General features: G+C 61.9%; 2 protein-coding genes across 3 annotated transcripts in view; one reads left to right on the top strand and one right to left on the bottom strand.

Moving 5' to 3' along the window:
- Window positions 1-9,515: 9,515 nt before the first annotated feature.
- On the top strand, window positions 9,516-14,880 carry NDUFA4L2 (NDUFA4 mitochondrial complex associated like 2). The gene is made up of 4 exons (XM_061479537.1): window positions 9,516-9,655; window positions 13,007-13,095; window positions 14,371-14,431; window positions 14,581-14,880. The coding sequence occupies exons 1-4, from the start codon at window positions 9,599-9,601 to the stop codon at window positions 14,635-14,637; spliced, it is 264 nt and encodes an 87-aa protein (XP_061335521.1). The 5' UTR covers window positions 9,516-9,598; the 3' UTR covers window positions 14,638-14,880.
- A 625-nt stretch (window positions 14,881-15,505) lies between these two features.
- The window catches only part of SHMT2 (serine hydroxymethyltransferase 2), a 33,125-nt gene continuing 28,846 nt past the window's right edge, over window positions 15,506-19,784 (bottom strand). Inside the window, exons 2-13 of one of the 2 annotated variants that reach the window (XM_061479535.1) lie at window positions 19,565-19,614; window positions 18,488-18,685; window positions 18,295-18,374; window positions 17,908-18,108; window positions 17,735-17,816; window positions 17,392-17,514; window positions 17,163-17,302; window positions 16,827-16,992; window positions 16,661-16,760; window positions 16,306-16,461; window positions 16,017-16,124; window positions 15,506-15,884 (exon numbers count right to left, since the gene is read on the bottom strand). In XM_061479535.1, coding sequence (XP_061335519.1) covers window positions 15,757-15,884; window positions 16,017-16,124; window positions 16,306-16,461; window positions 16,661-16,760; window positions 16,827-16,992; window positions 17,163-17,302; window positions 17,392-17,514; window positions 17,735-17,816; window positions 17,908-18,108; window positions 18,295-18,374; window positions 18,488-18,685; window positions 19,565-19,588 — 1,506 coding nt within the window. In that variant the 5' untranslated portion in view covers window positions 19,589-19,614 and the 3' untranslated portion in view covers window positions 15,506-15,756. Of the gene's footprint in view, window positions 15,885-16,016; window positions 16,125-16,305; window positions 16,462-16,660; window positions 16,761-16,826; window positions 16,993-17,162; window positions 17,303-17,391; window positions 17,515-17,734; window positions 17,817-17,907; window positions 18,109-18,294; window positions 18,375-18,487; window positions 18,686-19,564; window positions 19,716-19,784 lie in introns of those variants that run through there. The other variant, XM_061479534.1, reaches the window with a different exon arrangement.

The following is a 19,784-nucleotide window of genomic DNA, read 5'->3' as shown; positions in this document are numbered from 1 at the left end:
CCCGTGTCAACGCTGCCACTACGGGGGGGAAAGGGGGTTAAGGGCAGAGAGGGCCCCCCCCGTGCGGGCCCAACCTTGGGGTGTCCCTGCTGGTCATGGGGCGGCCCCGCTCCGCACCGTGGGTCTGGAGCAGCTGCTGCCAGATGTGCAGGACCGGTGGCAATGGGAGGCCTAAAGGGAGGTGGGGGGGGCCAGCACGCAACGCCCAGCGCTGCTCCCTCCCTCCCGGCCTCCTGTCAGGCAGCTCTTCAACGCGATTTTCCGCCTCATTTGCGGCTCCTCATACGGTTAATTTTATCAGGAGTCTCTTATTTATTTATTTGCAGACCCTGCGGGGGGGGGGGGGGGGGGTTGAAGCTGATTTGCTGCATGTGAGAAGAAGGAAGGGGAAGGGGGGGGGGGGGACGACACGGACCGCCCAAGGAAGTCGGGGCGGGCTCGAGCTCATTGAACAGCCGAAGAGAACAACTTAATTACAGTCATCTGGTTAATTGGCCCCCACCCCGCCCCGGCCCTGCCCCAGGGCTCTCTCAGGGTGAAGGGGGGGGGGCTGCTTTGGGGTGGGGAGGGATGGTCTTCATTAGGTGCAGGATCTAATTGGGTTCATCAGTTAAGGGGTGATTCCCCCCTCCCAGCTCCATCCCAGATGCTTCTGGCAGGGGGGGGGGTACAAGCAGGAGTGAGTCCTTTGCATGGTGACGGGTCGGGAGGGACTTGGTCTCACTTGGTTGCTGGGGTCCACATCTGGCCGTGCTCCAGCTGTGTGCAGACAGGGGCTGTGATTGCGGAGGCTCAGCAGCCCTCTGGCTGCAAAGGGTCTGGCACCCACCCCATGTAGCACCCGGGCAATGTCGGAGTGGAGGAGCCACCCCGACCTACCAGATTAATCACCTCAATTCCTCGCTGCGGCTCGTGAAAGGTCAGGAGACTTTGCAAGGCCCAGGAATTAATTGGAATAGCGCGGCTCTTGTGCTGGACCCATACATCATCCCGGGAGAGCAGCGCTGGCACGGAGGGGATGGGGGCAGCCACCTCCTGCACCCCCTTTTTGGGGTGCCTGTAAGGATGCTGAGCCCCAGGGGGTGCGGTGGGAGGTGGAAGTGTTGGGGTGCTGCTTCGCCCCCCCTCCCCAAGCTCACATCCCAGCCCTGGGGTGCTCCCATCTGCACGGCTCTGCCTAAATCACCTCCTCTGTCTTGGCAGATGCAGCGCTCCGAGATTGTTCTCCATCTCCAGGCAGGGAAATAAATGCATTAAAACCAAACTAACCCATCTCTCCGCTCCCCACCTGCCCCCCCAGCCGTAAATCAGCATAAATGCAATTTACATATTCATGGTATTTATCCAATAACTGTCCTGTCCCAGATTAAACGTGCCCTGGGGATCACCGGGGCTCCTTATCTGTGCCAGGGTGCTCCCGGGAATGAGCAGCTCTGCCGGGGGACTCAAGTGGGAAGCGGAGTGGGGGGGGAAATGTGCTCCTGCTCCTCCTCCTCCCGCTCCTCATCCTCCTCCATCTCTCCTGCTCCAGGTGGGTCCTGGGAGAGGAGCTTGGAGGGGGAAAACCGGGGGGTCCAGAGCTCAGTTCCACCCTGGATCAGCACCGTCACCGTCCCCTCGAAACCCTGCCCTTCCTTCCCTTCATCCCCAGCACCTCCCCGCTCCGTGCCTTGAGTCCACCCCATCCTCAAGCAGCAGCATGGCCAAGGTCTGGGGGGCAGGTGCCCCCAGTCCTGAGGTGTGTGTGTGCGTCCCACCCCATTGTGCTATGCGGGGGGGGGGGCGGGATGGAGCTCACCGCATCTCCCCCTTTGACAGGTCCTTGTCAGCAGTAATGACCAGCTCTGAGTCCAGCTGGGCCCCAGGGCTCAGTGCTGAGCTCGTTAGGGGGGATTTAATGAGGGCAGGAGGCAGGCAGCGCCTCTGGCTGTTTGTCACTGTCTCCGGCCTCACAGCCCGCGTGGTCCCACACAGCACCGAGTCCTCTGCAGCCCCCAAGCTCAGCCCCCTTCTTCCTTCTGCCCCTGGGCTCTTGTTCTCGTCCCCATGCTGTTGTGTGCGAGCTTCTGGGGCCAGCATCCTGCCCCACGGCTGGCCCCACGTCGAGGGAACGGCCCCGGGGCTGTTTATGGCTTTCCCCCATGCAGGGATCAGCATAAGGGCTCCCCCCGCCTCCTACCTGAGCCCCCCACTCACCCAGCCAAGCAAAGGCAGTGCCCCCCCTCCTGCTCCCTGCTGCCCCGACCTCCCTGATGCCCAGAGGGAGAACAGCGTTGTTCAGGGGTGCAGAGGAGTATGGGGGCCCTGGGGCTGTGGGGTTTATCTGCGCCTTGGGGCTCCCGTTTGCAGCTTGCGTTGGCTTTGCTCTGAGTCCTCCTGGGCTCCAGACCAAGCTGCGTAAACAGGAGCCTGCGGGCAGTGCTAATGAGTTCAAAAGCTGGCAAAGGAGGAGGCTCAAACAAAGCTGAAAGAGCCGGGAGGGGGGCTCCTCATTCCCTGGATGGCGACATCCCCCTGCGCTCCCCAGCACCCGTGTTTGCCCCATCAGCTCCGCTCCTTGTGGTCCAGGAGCATCCCATCGGCCTTCATCAGGGCATCGATAACACGTAGGGATAGGAGCAGGATGGGCAGGTTTGGATGCCCTGGTGAGGGGCTGGGTTGGGGGGAGATGCTGTGCTGTGTCATTGCCGGCATTACAGAGCAATCCCTGCTCTACCTGCCGCCCCCTCCCTCCTTCCTGACCTCCGGACTGCGGGGTCTGCCTTCCCAACTCGTTAAGTGCGGATGAAACACCCCAAAGGCTGGCTGGGGACCGAGGGCTGCGCGCGGCGCCTGTCCCCACAGCCCCTGCGATGTGAACTAAATCCATCCTAATTAGCACTGATTTGCATGGGGAAATGAAAATTAATCCAGCCTGGGTTCGCTGGAATTAGCGATTCAAGTTGGGCACAGCAGAAGGCGGCAGGCGGGAGGGCAGGGCTTAACACCCCACAGCCCCCCTCCTCTTCCTCTTCCTCTCAAGCCCTGTTTTGGGGTGAACCAAGGCATAGCGTCATATAGGGCTCAGCACCCAGGTTCTGCCCAAGAGTTCTTCCTGGGCGTTGGTGCCCCACATTCCCAAACCCCCTCCAGTGTTCCCAGTTTGGGGATATGGAAAAACGCCCCTTTCAGACCCACTTGCCCCATCCCATAGGTTGGTTCTGGGTGGGAAGAGGGCGAAGGGGAGGGGTAGCTCCAGCACCTCCAGATGAGAGATGCTGTGAGGCCACCCAGGAACGGGGCAATATGCTATGTGCACACGCATGTGCTTGTGGTCATCCGTGCACAGGGTATCTCCATGCATGTCGGTGCATGTGCAGTGTGTGGTCCCCATTGCACGAGCACACACGGGAGCACGTTCCCACTCTGGCACTGGGGGAACACCCCAGGCTGTGCCCCTTTGCAGACCCCTGGCCCCGGCTGTCTCCCAGCACTGGGGCCGCCTGGCCTGGCCTGGCCCCATGGCTCATTGTTGTGGGGTCCATGGCGATGCGGCGAAGCAGAATGATCCTCGCTCTATGAAAGATTAACGAGGAGAAAACAGCTTTGTCCACTGGGGCTCGGCTGCAGGAGGGGGTCTGGTCCCTGTCACTCCTTCACGGCTCCCCCTCCTTGCTGTGCCCCAGCCCCACAACCTGTCTCCACATTCCATCCCCACCTCAGCATGCAATGACCCCCCATGGGATCTCAGCCGGGCTCTGACAGCAGCTGCGGTTGCAAGTGAGCCGTGAGCTCGAGGGGTTGCCGGGGGGCCTGGGGATGGGGCTGCGCTCTTCCCCATCACCCCGATCTCTTCTCTGTCTGGAGGGGGGGGGTGTATCGCTTTCCTATAGAGCTGTTCTTGCCCCCCCCATTCGCAGGGCTGTAAACACTCAATTAAGCACGAGCGCATGGGCCTGCCTTCCCTGTCGCTGCTGGTAATGATGTAGGTTTTTCGGTGTCAGGCGCTGCGGGGAAGCGCGATTACAGCTAATTGGAGCAGCGCTCCCCAAGCCCAGGCCCTTCTGCAGCTGCTGGAGCTGCCGCGTGACAGCAAGGCCCCCCCCCCCCCCCCAAATCTCTGCCTGCAGGACACTGGGGTCCTTTTCCCATCCTTTTGGGCTATGGGGCGAGGAACCGCCGTGAGGCTCCCTCATGGTGATCCAATGGCACGGTTGGGCTCCCGAGCCCACCTTAGGCTGCAATGGGATGGAGTGAACCTGCTGTGATTTGGGGTCAGCCTGGCCCCCACAATAGGGGAAGCCTTTGGGGGGTGCTTTCTAGTCTATAGGCAAGGAGGGGGCTGCCCTGCAGTGTGGGTCTGGTGGGGGGTACCCATGAGTTCAGGGTTCGGGTGGGGAGGGTGAGGACTCGCTTGTCCCAGGGGAGATGCATCAGGAGTGCGGCATCTGCCATTGATTTCTTATTATGGAGTTCAGGAAGAAAAATGAGGCGCTGGGGCTGCGGAGCAGCGGCTGTGATTTGTTGCCTTCTCGCCGTGTCCTGGCGGGGATGGGAATTGATTTTGGAGTCTCTGGCATCACTCAGCAGGTCTGGGGGTGGGACACGGGGAGCCGGAGAAGGGGGGGGGCGGCTGCTGGGGGCTTTGCAGGGCAGGGGACACAGGACCCTGACCCGCTCGGGGTGCTCCTCGCTGTGGAGGGCCCGCTCCGGCTCTGGAGCCACCGTACCACGGTCCGAGGGCCTCCAGGGAGGCTGGGTTGAGGCTCCCGGTGCGGGGCTCCCTGGAGCATCCTGAGCGGGGCCGCGCCCGAAGCCCTGTCCCGGTGCCCCGCTCCGTGTCCGGTAGCGGCGGCGGTGCCGGCCGGTGCCGAGCCCGGTGCAGGTCCCGATCCGCGGCCACGAGAGGGCGCCAGAGCTCGGGCGGAGGCCCCGGTGCGGGCGGGCCCCACGCGGGACGGGGGCCCCGGGGACACGTTCACGGTGGGGGACAACGACGACGACGGAGCGAGAGCGTTGGTGCACGAGCACCACCAGCCGTGTGCACGCGTGTCCGAGCCGTGTGCACGCGTGTCCAAGCCCTGTGCACACATGTCCAAGCCATGTTCACGTATGTCCGAGCCATGTTCACGCATGTCCGAGCCATGTTCACGCGTGTCCGAGCCACGCTCACGCGTGTCGCAGCCATGCAGCTTGCGTGCATCACCCCCATGGGCTCGCACATCAGACGTGTGCTCGCGTGGCTCCAGCTCGCACACGTCTGAAGCCGCGTTCGTGCGCGCCTCGGCCACGTGTGTGCAACGCCAGGCGCGTAGCGTGTCGGGGCCGTGTGCGTGTCTGAGCCGTGCTCCCCGCTCGGCGCAGCGCCGGCCCCACCAGTGTCTCTGTCACAATGAAGGAAGAGGCTATTACGTTTATTAAATTGTATCAAGGCAGCATTACAGCAATTGGCAGCTGGTGACCCCGGTTATTTATAAACCGGGCTCTGGAAATCACAGCTCCGGGCTCGGGCTTTTCTTCAGCGAATTATGGGAGGAAAAACTCAAATCAATACCGAGGGCAGGGCCCAAGCGGGTGCTTCATTGTGGGGTCGGGTCCAGGAAACACCTTCCTGCTGCCACTGAGCTGATGTGTGTGTGTGTGTGTCACAGCCACCCCAAAACCTGCAGGCAGGGACCCCAGCCCACTGAGCCCATAGCGTGAGGGTCGGGGACACAATACCCCCTCCAGGATGCTGCCATGGGGAAAGGCAGTCCCCTCCTCATGCTGGGTGCTGCCTCCCCCCAAGCTGATGGGCACAGGGATGGGGGTCACCTCGACCACGTTTTGGCAGCGTTACAGGGGGGTGTCAGAGTCTTGGGGTGCTCGGATGGTGTCACCCCCCCACCTGCAGCGTTTGTGGGTCCGTGTTGGGCTCTCCTGGTGCTCATCGCGCAGCACCGCGTGATTAATGGCAGGAATTAGGGTGATAATAGCGCTTTAAATGAAGGTGCCACTTACAAATGAAGCGTGCACCCGTGATGGATGGTGCCAGGGCCAGCGCTTGGGTGCTGGCGCGCTCCGAGCCCGCTCACGGCCGGGGCAGGAGCGCTGTGATGTCCATGAGATCCATGACATCATGGCACGGGCACGGCATCACACACGAGCTCAGAGCAAGGGGCAAGCGGAGCCCAACCTTGCGCTGTGCGAGGCGTCACAACACGAGAGCGCCCGCCTGTGAGCGATGCCCTCCGCTGGAGCTGCTCGGGCAGGGGGGGCTCGTCCCGCGGCGAGGCTCTGCAGGGCGATGGAATCCATCCCGTTCAGCCGGCATTTAATTATGGGCTGTTTGTTTATTGTTTGTTTGCTTTACTTGCCATGAATTTTTGATGCCGGTTTCCATCGCGCCCTGCCAAAAGCCGCCGCGATTTACGGCTCCGGCAGCACCAGCAGAGCCTGAGCGAGGGCAACCCCATTAGCACTGAGGGGTGACCTCGTGTCGCCATCGGGGGGCTCACCCCAAAGCGGTGGGGCTGAGGGTGGGGGGTGTTGGAGGGGGGGGGCTATGTGGGGATAGAGAGGCTGAGAGCCAAAGGAAATGCACGCTCAGGTGCAGGCACGTTCAGCCCCAAGCTGCAGCATCTCCCATTAATGAAGCACTTCATCACCGCGGCGTCGCGGGGGGGGGGAGGATAAAGGGGGGGGCACCCAATTCGCGATGATGAATTCCCCGCGCTCGCTCGCAGCAGCCGTGATTCTCCTTCATCTTGAATAATATTTCTGGAGCCGTTGTAAAATCACTGCCGTGCCCCCCCCCATTTGTCTTTCCAGCTCCCCACAGCCCTTATACAAGGGGGGGGCACCAGCATGCGTTGCATGTGCACACGTGTGCCAAGGTGTGTCCATGTGCATCCACTGCTGGGGTGTACACGTGTAGGTGTCCGTCCGTGCACACGTATGTGCGTGAGCTGCCCGGATGCACACATACGTGTTGCTGCGTGCCTGCAGGCGTGCACACGCGTGTGTGCGTGTCTCTACAGGAAGGATCTTGGCTTGCTCTTGCCCAAAAGCGCTGACCCATCAGAACTGCAGGGTGCCAGGCAGGGGCAGCCGTGCATGAGGAGCAGCTCCTGCAGTCTGTTTGCTGTGGGGGGGGATGCAGGGGTGCAGAGCAGCACCCCCAGCACCCTGCAGGGCTGAGCCCTGAGCAGCGGGGCCAAGCGCTGTCATCACCACGGGAGAGGGAAGCACGGGATGAAGCTGGCTCTTAATTACACTCATTGATGAGCGTGGAGCCAGCTGGGCTCTGTGGGCAGGGAATCCCTCTGCATCTCCACGGGAAGCCCGGGCCTATCCATGGGGAGCCAGGAGCTTGCATTGGTCCAGGGTGCGGAGATGCAGGATGCTCCAAAGCAGACGTGGCTGCGACGGGACCTGGCTCCCCGTGTCCTGTGTGCTGCGCTCCGTGGCACTGCATGTGAGTCCCACCACGGACACACATGTGCACAGGGCATGACCCGCCACACACGCCACTCTGCTGTCCCTGTGCTGCAGCAAAGGGTGCCGAGGGCAGGATGTGCTCCGGCTTGGGGAGTGGCACTTAATCAATCCCATCTCAAAACTCTAATTAGATCAACAAAGGGCTCAACACGGCGCCGCTGGCTGCCGTTCAGGCCTCGCTGCTTTATTTCCGTGCACTCCAGAGCAATTCTTCCCCTTTGTCCTCTTGTGCTTTGCTGGAAGAATTGAGGTGAGGATGAGAGGCGCAGATGGGGCTGCACTGGGGAGGGTGCTGGGGGGGACATGGGGGTGCACTGCTGGGCTGGAGCTCCCAGCCGAAACCACAGTAGGTCAGTGGTAAGAATTGCCAGAGCTCATGTGTATGTGTATGTGCATGTATGTGTATGTGCATGTATGTGTATGTGCATGTGTGTATGTGTATGTGCATGTATGTGTATGTGTATGTGCATGTATGTATGTGTATGTGCATGTGCATGTATGTATGTGTATGTGCATGTATGTGTATGTATGTGTATGTGCATGCATGTGTGTATGTGCATGTATGTATGTGTATGTGCGTGTATGTGTATGTATGTGTGTCGTGGTTTAAACCCAGTCAGGTAATTCGTTCGCTCACTTCCCCCCCCTTTCTTTCATATCTTTCATATGTGTATGTATGTGTATGTGCATGTATGTGTATGTCTATGTATGTGTATGTGCATGTATGTGTATGTATGTGTATGTCTATGTATGTGTATGTGCATGTAAGTGTATGTATGTGTATGTGCATGTATGTGTATGTGCATGTATGTATGTGTATGTGCATGTATGTGTATGTATGTATGTGTATGTGCATGTATGTATGTGTACATATGCGTATCTGCATGTATGTGTATGTGCATGCATGTGTATGTGTATGTGCATGTATGTGTATGTATGTGTATGTGCATGCATGTGTGTATGTGTATGTATGTGTATGCGTGTGTATGTATGTGTGTGTGCGTGTATATATGTATGCGTATGCATGCATGTATATGTGTGTGTGTATGTATGTATATGTGCATGCATATGTGTATGTGTATGTATGTGTGTGTGCGTGTATGTATGTGTATGTATGTGTATGTGTATGCATGTATGTATATGTGTGTGTGTATGTATGTATGTGTATATGCATGCATGTATGTGTGTGTATGTATGTATGTGTGTGTGTATGTATGTATGTGTATGTGCGTGCATGTATGTGTGTGTATATGTATGTGTATGTGCATGCATGTATGTATACGCAGAAGCCTGCTGCCACGTTGCCATGTGCATTGTCTGCCTGTTCATGTATGCATCTACATGAGCAAAACTGAGGGACATGCGAGAGGGCCTGGCCTGTGCCCATTGCCTCTGTGACACCATCATAGAATCATGGCACGGTTTGGGTTGGAAAGGACTTTTAAACCCCCCCAGTTCCGATCCCCTGCCGTGGGCATCGCTCGCCCCTTCCCCGCGCTCTGCCCAGGGCTGCGGCCAGGCTCTGCTCATGCAGATGCACACGATGATGGTCAGGGAGGACGAGTCCCTGCTCCATCCACCTCCCCTGGCTTTTGTCGAGCCAGTGCATGGGAAGAGCTGGTTTCCATATGCACGGCAGCATCTGGTACCGCCAGGGAGATTTGCATTGCTAAATGTAAATGGGGTGTTGTGTCATTTATCATAAATGGGAGGTTGGAGGGGGGCAGCAAACATCAGCGAGGTTGTCATAACAAATCACACGACTCATCCCTCGCCTTGGCAGGGAGGTGCGGAGCAACCTGGGAAGGGTTTGCACGTGGAGGGAAGGGGCCAGCCCCTTGTACACCGAGAGGGAAACTGAGGCACGGATGCGGTTTGGGGTCCAGCAGCATGCGGGGACCTCAAGCATCCCATTCCGAAGCTCGTCATTAACGCGGTTATCGGGAGCTGCTGGAAGGGGCAGGGAGGAGCTCAGGACCCTCAATGCTGTCCCCGGGCTGGGATCCCCGTCCCGTCCCGCCCCGTCCCGTCCCTCCCCGCCCTGCTGCGGACGCCTCCCTCCCGTCTCCTGCCCAGCTTCCATCCTCGGACCGCACTCCAGGACCCGCCGTCGCGGCCGGACCTGCCCCACACCCTCGCCATGAAGGGCCCCCTGCTCGGAGCCATGTTCTCCCGGCACGTCAAGAAACACCCCGGAGTGAGTCACCCCCCTCCAGGGACCCCCCCCATCCTCCCCATCCCTCTGCCCCTCTCCTCCTCGCAGGGACCCCCGCAGCCCCCATCCCTCCGGGCTCATCATTGCCCTTCTCTCATCACATCCCTCTCCCTCCTCCCTCAATTCCTGCCCTTTGCCAGCCCCCCCCCCCTTTTCCTCCCTCTTGCCAAACCCCATCCCAGGCTCCCGGTCCCTCTCCCCATACCTGCCCGCTGTCCCTGTGTGCCACCTTCCCCTTGGCACTGTCCTCCCGGCTCTCACAGCATCCTCCAGGTAAGCGGGGTGGTCCCGGGGGTCCCCGGCCCCCCTTTACTAAAGAGAGATGAGGCCACCCTGCCCCATTCCGTCATCCAGCACCGTAAGGGGCCAGGGCTGGGCTTTGGGCACGTCGACTCTTACCCACAGGTTTACTTACCCCAACCAGCACTCTTTGAGCAAGGGGTGATGCTCCGTGTCCACCCGCTGTGGTGGGTGTTCAGGGGGGCATCTTGGAGTGGTGGGGGAAGCAATCCCCCTCCCCACTCACCCCAGCAGCCCCAGTTTGAAGCACCAACTCCCATCCTTTCAGCTCAGAGCTGGCCCCATCCCCTGCTGAGGGTTTTCATGTACAAAGAAGCTCAAACCCTTATAAACCACAGCCCCTCCGAGACAGCGGCAGCCTAGGGACCTGGCAGGGGCTGGTGGCCTGGGGAGGGTTAAGGAGCAAGCACTGGCTGGAAGTCACGTAAGCTGTTGGCAGTTGGGTTTGGGGCGGTAAAGGAGCCAGGGTGGAAAGGATGAGCCATGGCTGAGCATCTGGGCGCTGCTGGCACTTGGGAGGGAGCCTGGGCTGGAGCAGGAGCACCCTGGTGCTGGGCTCTTCCAAGGAAAAGTGGGTGCTCCTGGGTGCTTGGTGGGAGCGGATGGAGGGACAGCACAGACCAGGGCTGCTCTGTGTTCCTGTATGCAAAATGGGGTGATTTGGGGCTTTTCTGCTCGCTCCTGCCAAGGTTTCCCCATCTGTCAGGCAGAGGATGGTGTATGAGCTGAGGGGGGGGGAGGCACAGAGAGGCCCCCAACCAGTGCATGTAAAGAGGAGGGTGATGCTGGGCGCCTGTATGTGAAGAGCCTGGCATGTGCCCGGTGCCGTTAAGCAGGATTATTGCTGGCAGAGGTTGCTGGGGCAGTTTTGGATGTGACATCCATTGCAGGCAATGAGCTCCAGCTCGCACCGAGCAGGTACATCAGCACTTTCACCTGGCAATAGATTCTCCCAAGGCAGCACGCCCGGCTGCCTGCCTGCATGGCAGTGATTAATGTCCCCAGCACGCCCTGGAGCACCGTGATGGTGAAGCACAGGAGCAAAAACCCGTTTGGCATGGCCGGGGGCTGCACGGCTCAGTGGGTGCTTTTCGGGGACCATCAGAGCCTGGGGCTGCATCCCACCATCCGCTCCCTATGGTACATGGTGCTGCCACAGGAAGGGATGCTCGCCCGTATCCCATCCAGGCACAGGTTCCCCACCTCACCCAGCACCTTTATGCATTTATTTCCTCCTTCCTGCTATTTTTGGAGGCGGAGTGGTCAGAATGGGGCCAGATCCCCACTCTGGAAGTGCTGAGTGGTGGCCGGGATGCGGTCAAGCCCGGCTGGGAGATGGGGGTCCTGGGGAGCAGGTCCCCCCAAGTGGGGTTAAAGGGCAACCACTGCAGGCACACAGGCAGCATTTGGACTCTCCGGATGCTTAAGATCAAGCCCTCAATACATCTTGTTTACCTTTGTGTGTGCCTTGGGGCGGGGGAATCCGGCCCCACCGCCTGCACCTGCAGCCCCAGAGCCCCTTTGCCTGTGCAAGGCGCGGCTCCCCCAGCTCCCCTACCCTTAATTGTTCCCAGGCATTAATTACCCAGAAGGTGTCAGCAGCAGATGGTGAGACGAACCCATCGCCCCGACTCTCCTCCACCAGACGCAGCAATTCCCGGCGCTGTGGAGTTCGTCTTGATTAGCCGGCGCGGTTGGGTAGCGGCTACTGCCAGCTCCTCTTGGCACCCAGCCGCACGCAGCACGGAAGATCATTATCTGCTGATGCCTCTAACCCCCCGAACCGGCGCTGGCATCTGCCCGGTGCTCCAGCAGCCGCTGCGAGCACGGCTTGGCTCGGCCATGGGCACTGGGAGAGGATGGGGGGGCACAGCCAGGGTAGGGAGATGCATCTGGCTGCCCGGGGGTCTTCCCCATAAGAAGATGCTTGGCAGAGAACAGAGAGGGGGGGGCTGGATGGACCCTATTCATCTAAGGATGGGGCTTGGAGCAACCTGGTCCAGTGGAAGGTGTCCCTGCCTGTGGCAGGCGATGAGCTTTAGGGTCCCTTCCAACCCAAACCGCTCTGGGATCCTATGCCTCATCCAAATGGGAACCTGAGTCACGGTGCAATGGGTGGCTGGGACGGGGCGGGGGGGATGTGGGGACACTTGCTCATTGCTCCAGCAAACACCACGCAGGGGGGTTCGGCTGCCGGCGACGCAGCGCGCCCGGCGCACGCCAGCCCCGAGCCCCGCTCCGTGCTAATGGGCACGGCGAGGAGCCGGCTGCCGCTCGCCCTCCCAGGGGCACGGCTTGGCGGGAGGTTCATTACGCTCCGCCCGCCTTCCCTAGCACGGGGGCCGCTGCAATTTGGGGGAGGTCAAAGCAGCCTCGGCTCGGCTCCGATTGAGGCCACGTCCCCCCGGGCACTGGGGATTGGCAGCGCCAGTAGAGGCGGGGGGGAAGCGGAGACGAGGAGATGGAGCTGGTTGCCCTGCAAAGGCGTGATGCGAAACCCACGGAGCACGGTGAAGGGACCCCCCTGGGTCACCCTCTATGGGGCTGGGGCAGCTCCTGGAGGGGGTCACTGAGTGATGCTTGGCACCAGTGAGCCCAGCTCATCCCTGCTGCAGGCACAGGGGAAGATGGATTGAACCCTCCTCATCCAGAGGTGATGGGAAAGGATACGAGGGGGGAAGAGGACCAAGTCCCTTTGGGAGGAATCCTGAGCTTGAGCCCCTGACCAGGGCACCATCACACCATGGCCCCACCAGCCAGCGCCAGCACTGGGCAGCAGCAGCAGCAGGCGGAGGGGAAGCGATTTCTCATTCCAAATCCAATTCCTCTCCAACACGAGCCGATTTTTCTCTCCCTCTTTTAATTCAGTCACTCAAGCTGACAGCTACACTGTGTACCGCAGCCCGGCTACAGGATTGCTCTGCCATATTTCCCCTGTAAATCTCCCGGTGTGTCAGCTCTCCCTTTCACTCTCCAGTCGGCCTGATAAATATTCATTTCATTGGGGTATTTTTCATTTTCTTCTCTCTGCAGCTCATTCCCCTCATTGGCTTCATCAGTGTCGGCATGGGCAGTGCTGTCCTGTACCTGCTGAGGCTGGCCCTGTACAGCCCGGATGTCAGGTATGGGTCGGGGTGTCCCTGGGGTGCACAAGGCTCCTGGATGGGCTCTGACGCCCTCCATGGCGAGCAAAGATGGGTGCAGCAGTGCCCGAAGGGATGCACTCGGAAAGTGAGGGACCAGGCCCCCCCCATACTGCTGCTCTGGCCGGGAGAGAGATGCAGAGGTTATGGGGCAGGATGACGAGGCAGATAAGAGCAGTATGTGACTGATGGAGGGGGGGAACCATGTGGGGAAGGGATGGATTGACAGAGGAATGGGAAACCAGTGGGATGGATGGTTGGAGAAGGAACCCAGGGAGAGAGGGAGGGATGGACAGAGATGAAAAGCGTGCAAGGCTGAATGGGAAAGGAGCGGGAGGCGAGGTGTGAGGATGGATTGCTGAGGAGCGGCAGCGGATGGGCTGGCACAGGACAGACAGCACGCTGCAGCACACCAGCCTGCTTTGCTTCCCCCCCCCCGTAGCTCAGTGGCCCGCGGTCCCTGCAGCTCCACGCTGCCTTAATGCCTCTCTAATATTTGTTTGCTCCCGGTAAAACGCTCATTGATTCCGTTTGACGCCAGCTGCCCAGGGTACTTAGCACGGCAATTAGCAGACCCAGGCACCTTGTCTTTGATGGGGGAAGCGCATGTGTGCGTGAGGGGGGATAAAACAACAGCAGCATCCCTCTCCCCAGCACGTTAATGCTATTAAACAGCTCTGGGGGGGCCGCATTCACACACCGCACCCCCCCGCATCCCCCAGCGTGCACGCACGCACACACGTGCATGCACACACAGCTTCCCAGATGGAAAATTCTGCTCTTGGCCAACACCAGCGGATTGCAGGAGGATGGGGGGGGGGGGGGGGGGGGATGCTCTCCAGGGACCCATCCCACAGCGCTGCTGGCCTCCCACAACGGGACGGGACGGGACGTGTCCTCCTTGGGACGGCTTCATCTGAGCGACACCAGCGCTCCCCTTGCAGGCTCACAGGCAGTGGGGCAGAGGGATGGGGCGGCTGGGGGGGGGGGGGGGGGAGGCAGATGTGCACCCCTGCACGTAGCACCGGTGCCGTGGTGCTTGCCAGGCTGCGGTTTGGTGAGTCAGGCCATGGCCGTGGCACAAGCCTGGGCAGGGATGTGCCTGCCTGGTGTGTGTGTCCCCCACCCCAAACAAGTCCTCACCCCAATCACAGCAGCATCAGAGGGCTGGGGGCATTAATGGGGTAAAATGGGGGGGGGTGGGGGTGCTGGTCTGTCTCCCCCCTCCCCTTATAGATGCTCATGACCTTGCAGCTGGGATCGGAAGAATAATCCTGAGCCCTGGAATAAGCTGAGCCCCACGGACCAGTATAAAGTGAGCACTGGGTGAACTGGGGGCCTCTGAGGTGGGTGGGGAATGGCTGCGGTTAAGGCAGGACCCCCTCAGGGGAGAAGGGGGAGAGGCAACGTCAGCTTTGGGACAGAGGGAACATTCCTCCCCCATCACATCCCTCCTTTCTCCAGTTTCTGGCAGTTTCCACTGACTACAAGAGCCTCAAGAAGGAGCGGCCCAGTTTCTGAGCTGCAGCTGGGATGTGCTGGGGCAGCTCTGCCACAGCCCCCATCAACCTCTCCTGCCCCACAGCTCCACGCCACTCGCTGCCTCCCCAGCACCCCCAATCCATGGGGCTGGGCCCCCCAACCTGCAATAAAGCACATCACTGCAGGAGCAATGCGCTCACCGATGCCTGGCACGCTGCTGTCACCATCCTGTTTTGCCTACATTAAACTCATAGCACAGTAATCAACTATTCGGAGCGGGGAGTGGGTTAGGAAAAACAGATCCTGCACGGTTTCCCAGCCCCATGAACGCAGGACACAGGCATCTCCCCCTCTGAAGGCTGGGATGGGGACTCACATCCCACTGGAAGCAGCGGTTCATGGCCCCTGGGTGCTGGGTTTCCTCTCTCCCACGCTCCAGGGCCTCTCCCGGTCCCAACCCAGCCCCTCCAGAGAGGGAAAAGGGCTGGATGGGATGGAGGGAGTCACACACGCTCACACGCACGTGGATGGGTGTGCGTGCCCTGCACGTGTGCGCAGCCCCTGGTCCTGAGCCATGGGGCCGAGGCGCCAGCCTGGCGCTGCTTGGTTTGGCTATGGCAGTGCTGAACGCTGGCCAGCAAATACAAAGCAGGTGACAGGGGGGGACGTGCCAGGGCCTGGGCCACGGCCCCCCCCCAGCGCGGATGTCACGCTCCAGGGCTCAGTGTAAATCCCCAGCTCCTTCTGCCCCCGTGGTGGGGACACTGAGGCACAACTGCAGGCAGCGGGTGCGTGCCCCACATCCATCCATGGCACGGTGCTCGGGGGCCCCAGGGACACTGTTCCCCACAACACCCCATCGCTGCCCTCTCCCTCCCCAGCTCAGCACCCACAACACCTCCACAGCAACCAGCTCTGCCCCGCTTTTATTAGCAACCCCCTTCCCCTAGAAAAGTGCAAGATTTGCTTGGCCAGAGAGGTTGGAGCAAGGACTTGGGCCTCTCCCATCAGCATCTAGGGGGGTGTCTCTGTACCCTAACACTGAGAGCAGGATGGGGAAGGGGGACGCTGCTCCCCACCCCAGGGAAGCAGCGCCCAAAGGCGCTACAGGGGGAGAAAGAGGAGTGGGGAATGCAAAGGGTGGTTTGAGGCCCCAGCTCAGCGGTCACGGAAGCCGGGCATGGGGAAGGCACGAGCAAAGGTCTCCACGCGCTGGCGCAGGGCAGCCAAGCGCTGCTGCGTCTCTGCATCCTGCAGCAAGAACGTCTTGAACTCCTGGAGCTTGCCTGGGGATGCAGGAGGAAGGGTGGGGGGGGTCGTTGCAGCAAGGGGGTGGCTGGCACCAGCTCGGGCACAGGCCCCTGCACCCACAGTGGCACCCAGAAAGGGGGGAGACGGGGGCCCTGCTGCTCACCCACCAGTTTTGCTCTTGACGTCCAGGGCCAGCGCGATGCCCTCGTCGATGAAAGCCACGACCTTCTGGAAATCCTCCTCGTGGAAGTGGCGGGATGTGAGCGCAGGGGCACCTGGGGACAGAGACCGTGAGGGGCAGCGTCTGCACTGGGCCAATCCCAACAAGGGGCTCCCTCAATCCCGGCCCCTCTCTGAGCCGGGAACTGGCTCCAAAGTCCCATGTGGGTGAAGCAAAGGGGGGGATCCCCCCCAAGGGAAGGAGCTGGACGGATGGAGGCAGGGCCCATCCCTCACCCAGGCGCAGCCCTCCTGGCGTGAGCGCGCTCTTGTCCCCCGGGCACGTGTTCTTGTTGGCAGTGATGGAGACGAGCTCCAGGACGCGCTCTGCCCGCGCGCCGTCGATGCCCTTGGGCCGCAGGTCCACCAGCACCAAGTGGTTGTCGGTGCCGCCTGGGGAGCGAGGGAAAGGGGTGAGGAGGGACCGACTGGTTCACTGCCACATCCCAACCTCAGCCCTGCTCCTAGAACACCCCCTGTTTGCCCCCGCAACCCGTCCACGCTCCCCACTGCTGCCCAGGGGCACTGAAGCCAAGCGATGCTGCAGCCTCATCCCTCCTTCTCCCCAGAGGTGCGGGGAAGGAGGCAGTACCTGACACCAGGGTGTACCCGCGCTGCAGCAGGGCCTGTGCCATGGCTTTGGCGTTCTTCAGCACTTGCTGGCAGTAGTGGCGGAAGGCTGGCGAGCTGGCCTGCACGGGGGAACCGCATCAGTGCGGGGCCGGCTCATCCCCAGCCACCACCACCCCGGCACGGACCTGTTTGAGGGCCACGGCCACCGCGGCGATGGCGTGGTTGTGTGGTCCCCCTTGGAGGGAGGGGAAGACAGCGAAGTTGATCCTGTCCTCCAGGTCGTAGAGCATCTCCTTGCCTGTCTTCTTATCCACCGAGCGCACGCCCTTGCGGTAGAAGATGAGTCCTGACCTGGGGGTGATTAAGAGCTGGGACCGCTCCTCCTGCCACCACCCCGTGGAGGCACCAACACCGCTACCGCCCTCCCGCAGGCCCCTCCTGTTCCCTCCAGAGCGTGAAACGCAGCCTCTGCATCACAGCACGGGCAGCATCCTCCCGGGGGATGCAGGACACGGCCTCACCTGGCGCCGCGCAGGGTCTTGTGTGTGGTGCTGGTGACCACGTCCGCGTGCTCGAAGGGCGAAGGGATGGCCTTGGCTGCCACCAGCCCGCTGATGTGAGCCATGTCCGCCAGCAGGTACGCCTTCACCTCCTCGCATACCTGCAGATGCAGGCACACGGAGCCATGGGTCATCCCTGGCCCCCACTGACCGCAGCATCCCCCAGGATGGATGCGACGCCGCCGGGTACCTTCTTCATGCGAGCGTAGTCGATGAGGCGGGCGTAGGCGCTGGTGCCGGCGATGATGAGGCGAGGACGGAAGAGGCGAGCTGTCACCTCCAGCTGATCATAGTCAATGAGCCCCGTGGCTGGCTGTAAGGGACAGACAGACAGACAGCTTGCCAAGGCCCCTGCCCCTTCCTGCCCCCAGCGGAACCCCAGGCAGCTCCCAGGCACCAGGATGTGGTTGGCATAGAGGGAGGGAAGGAAGGGCAGGGGATGGCAGAGCAGCTCGGGCACCTCAGAGGCATCACCAACAGCTTGGCCAGCAGATTCCCCCTTCACCCCAGCACCTTCCCCCCCCTCAGCTCACATTGAGTTTGTAGGGCATCGACTCGAAGAAGATGGATGTTGCTGAGATTCTCTTGACGTCCGACATGTACCCGTGCGTGAGGCTGCAGGGGAAGGCAGGAGTGCAGGATCAGGCAGGGTACCCCCCATTCCCTGCAGGCAGCAGGCTCCCGGCTGCCCCCCACCACCACGTACTGGCCCCCATCAGGCAGGTCCAGCCCCATGAGGCGGTCGTGGGGCTGCAGCAGGGCTGTGTAGGCTGCGAAGTTGGCCGGGGACCCCGAGTAGGGCTGAACGTTGACGCCCCAGCGCGCAGGATCCAGGTCGAACGCCTCCAGCGCGCGCTGCTCGCACAGGAGCTCGATCTGGTCCACAACCTCGGCTCCCCCGTAGTACCTGGGGAAGGGAGGGGGTGACAGTGAGCGGTGGTGATGGATGGGGTTCTCCCCTCCTGCCCTGTAGGTGACAGCCTCCTCTTGGAAGCGCCCTCTATGGCCCCAGGGCTCCCCTTAACCTTTCCTGCAGCTGCATCCTGGCTGCAGGAGGGTCCCTGAACCCCCAGAACCTGCTCCCCCTCTTTACCTCTTGCCAGGGTACCCCTCTGAGTACTTGTTGTTGAGGCAGGAGCCCAGGGCTTCCAGTGCTGCCCGGCTGCAGAAGTTCTGGGTCGGGGGGGGGGAGAAAGGGGTCAGAGATGGGGCAGTGAAGCTCCCACCCGAGCAGGGCCCCCCCCAGCGCTGTGAGCATCCCCTGCCCCAAGCAGCCCGTACCCCACCTCAGAGGCGATGAGCTCCAGCCCCCGGCACTGCCGATCCTTCTCCTTCTGCACCAGGGCCCACATCTCGGGGTCGCTCTCGGCCAGGCTCTCCTGCCCCGTCCAGGCGGGCACGTGCCCCGTGGCAGCGGCCGCGGCGGTGCCATGCTGTGCCCGCTGGCTGCAGGTACCCCCCCAGCCACCACATCGCTGCAGGGCCTGCACGGGAGAGGGGAAGCTGACACCCTGTGACACCACACAGGCCCCTCTGTACCCCCTAAAGTGCCCCTGGACCAGTGGGTGGCAGTGCTTGAAGCAAGACCCCAGTGTCCTGCCTCCAGCTGTGGTATGCACTTGGGGACCCCCCCCCCCAACAAGGGGCAGGAGCATCTCGGAAGGTGCCGAAGCAGCCACAACGTCCATGAGTGCACAGCATGTGCGCAGCACTGCACACGCGTGTGCATGGCTGTGTGTGCATGTGCATGCAGGGGTGGGATGACCAGACCCCCGGTCACAACACAGGGACCCCGTTGTTGTGCACTGGGGTCCCCCCCTCAGCCCAGGGTCCCGAAGAGGAGCTCTTACTGATGCAGGGTCCGGGGTGATGTAACTGCTGCTGCCCCATTGCATCACCCGCGGTCACCGAGCAGGGGCCAGGGCCGGTGCCTGTCCCCGACCCGGGGACTTTGGGCCGGACACAAAGTCCGCGGGGGCCGAGCTGGGCCGGGGTGGGGGGCACTGCCCAGCCTGGGGGGGGGTGTGGGGGGGGTGTGTGCAGGAGCGGGCGCCGCTGCCCCGACACCCACCGGATGGGCGCTGCGCCCACAAAGGGGCGCTGGGACGGGAGAAACGGGTGTGCAGGGAGCGACCCCCTCCTGGACCTCTCCCCGTGGGTATCCGAACCCCCCCCCGTGCACCGCGACCGCTTGCGAGCACCGGAACACCCCGGGTACCGCGGCTCCCCGCGGGCACCGGCATTGCCTGCGCATCCGGACTCCACAAGGCACCGGTACCCTGCGGGCACCGGGGTACCCCGGCCATCGGTACCCCCGTGCACCCCCCCCCAGCCAAAGGGTACCCCCCCGGTCCCAGACTCACCCTGCCCAGGCGGAGCGGCCACATGGCGGCCGCGGTCCAGGCGGATCCCGGCCGGGTCCCGCTCCCGGTCCCAGTCGCGCTCCCGGTCGCTGCCCGGTGCCGCCCCACCGGGCTCCGCGAGCGCTGCCGGGGCGGAGCCAAAGGGGCTGCCGGCGCCGCGGGGCCCGACGGGAAACGGGAGCTTCCCCCCCTGCCGGGGGTACCCTCATCCCTGACCCCT

This window comes from Pezoporus flaviventris, unplaced genomic scaffold (genome assembly GCF_033815535.1).
Source record: "Pezoporus flaviventris isolate CSIRO_AGI_PZ_B2104156 unplaced genomic scaffold, CSIRO_AGI_Pfla_v1 ptg000152l, whole genome shotgun sequence".
NCBI lineage: Eukaryota > Metazoa > Chordata > Aves > Psittaciformes > Psittacidae > Pezoporus > Pezoporus flaviventris.
This window is presented reverse-complemented; position numbering and strand designations above follow the sequence as displayed.

Excerpts from the sequence above, each read along its gene's own strand:
- NDUFA4L2 (XM_061479537.1), top strand. The coding sequence starts at position 9,599 with ATGAAGGGCCCCCTGCTCGGAGCCATGTTCTCCCGGCACGTCAAGAAA. Across the intron at positions 13,096-14,370 it reads CTGTACAGCCCGGATGTCAG|CTGGGATCGGAAGAATAATC; the intron begins GTATGGGTCGGG and ends ATGACCTTGCAG. Across the intron at positions 14,432-14,580 it reads GCCCCACGGACCAGTATAAA|TTTCTGGCAGTTTCCACTGA; the intron begins GTGAGCACTGGG and ends TCCTTTCTCCAG.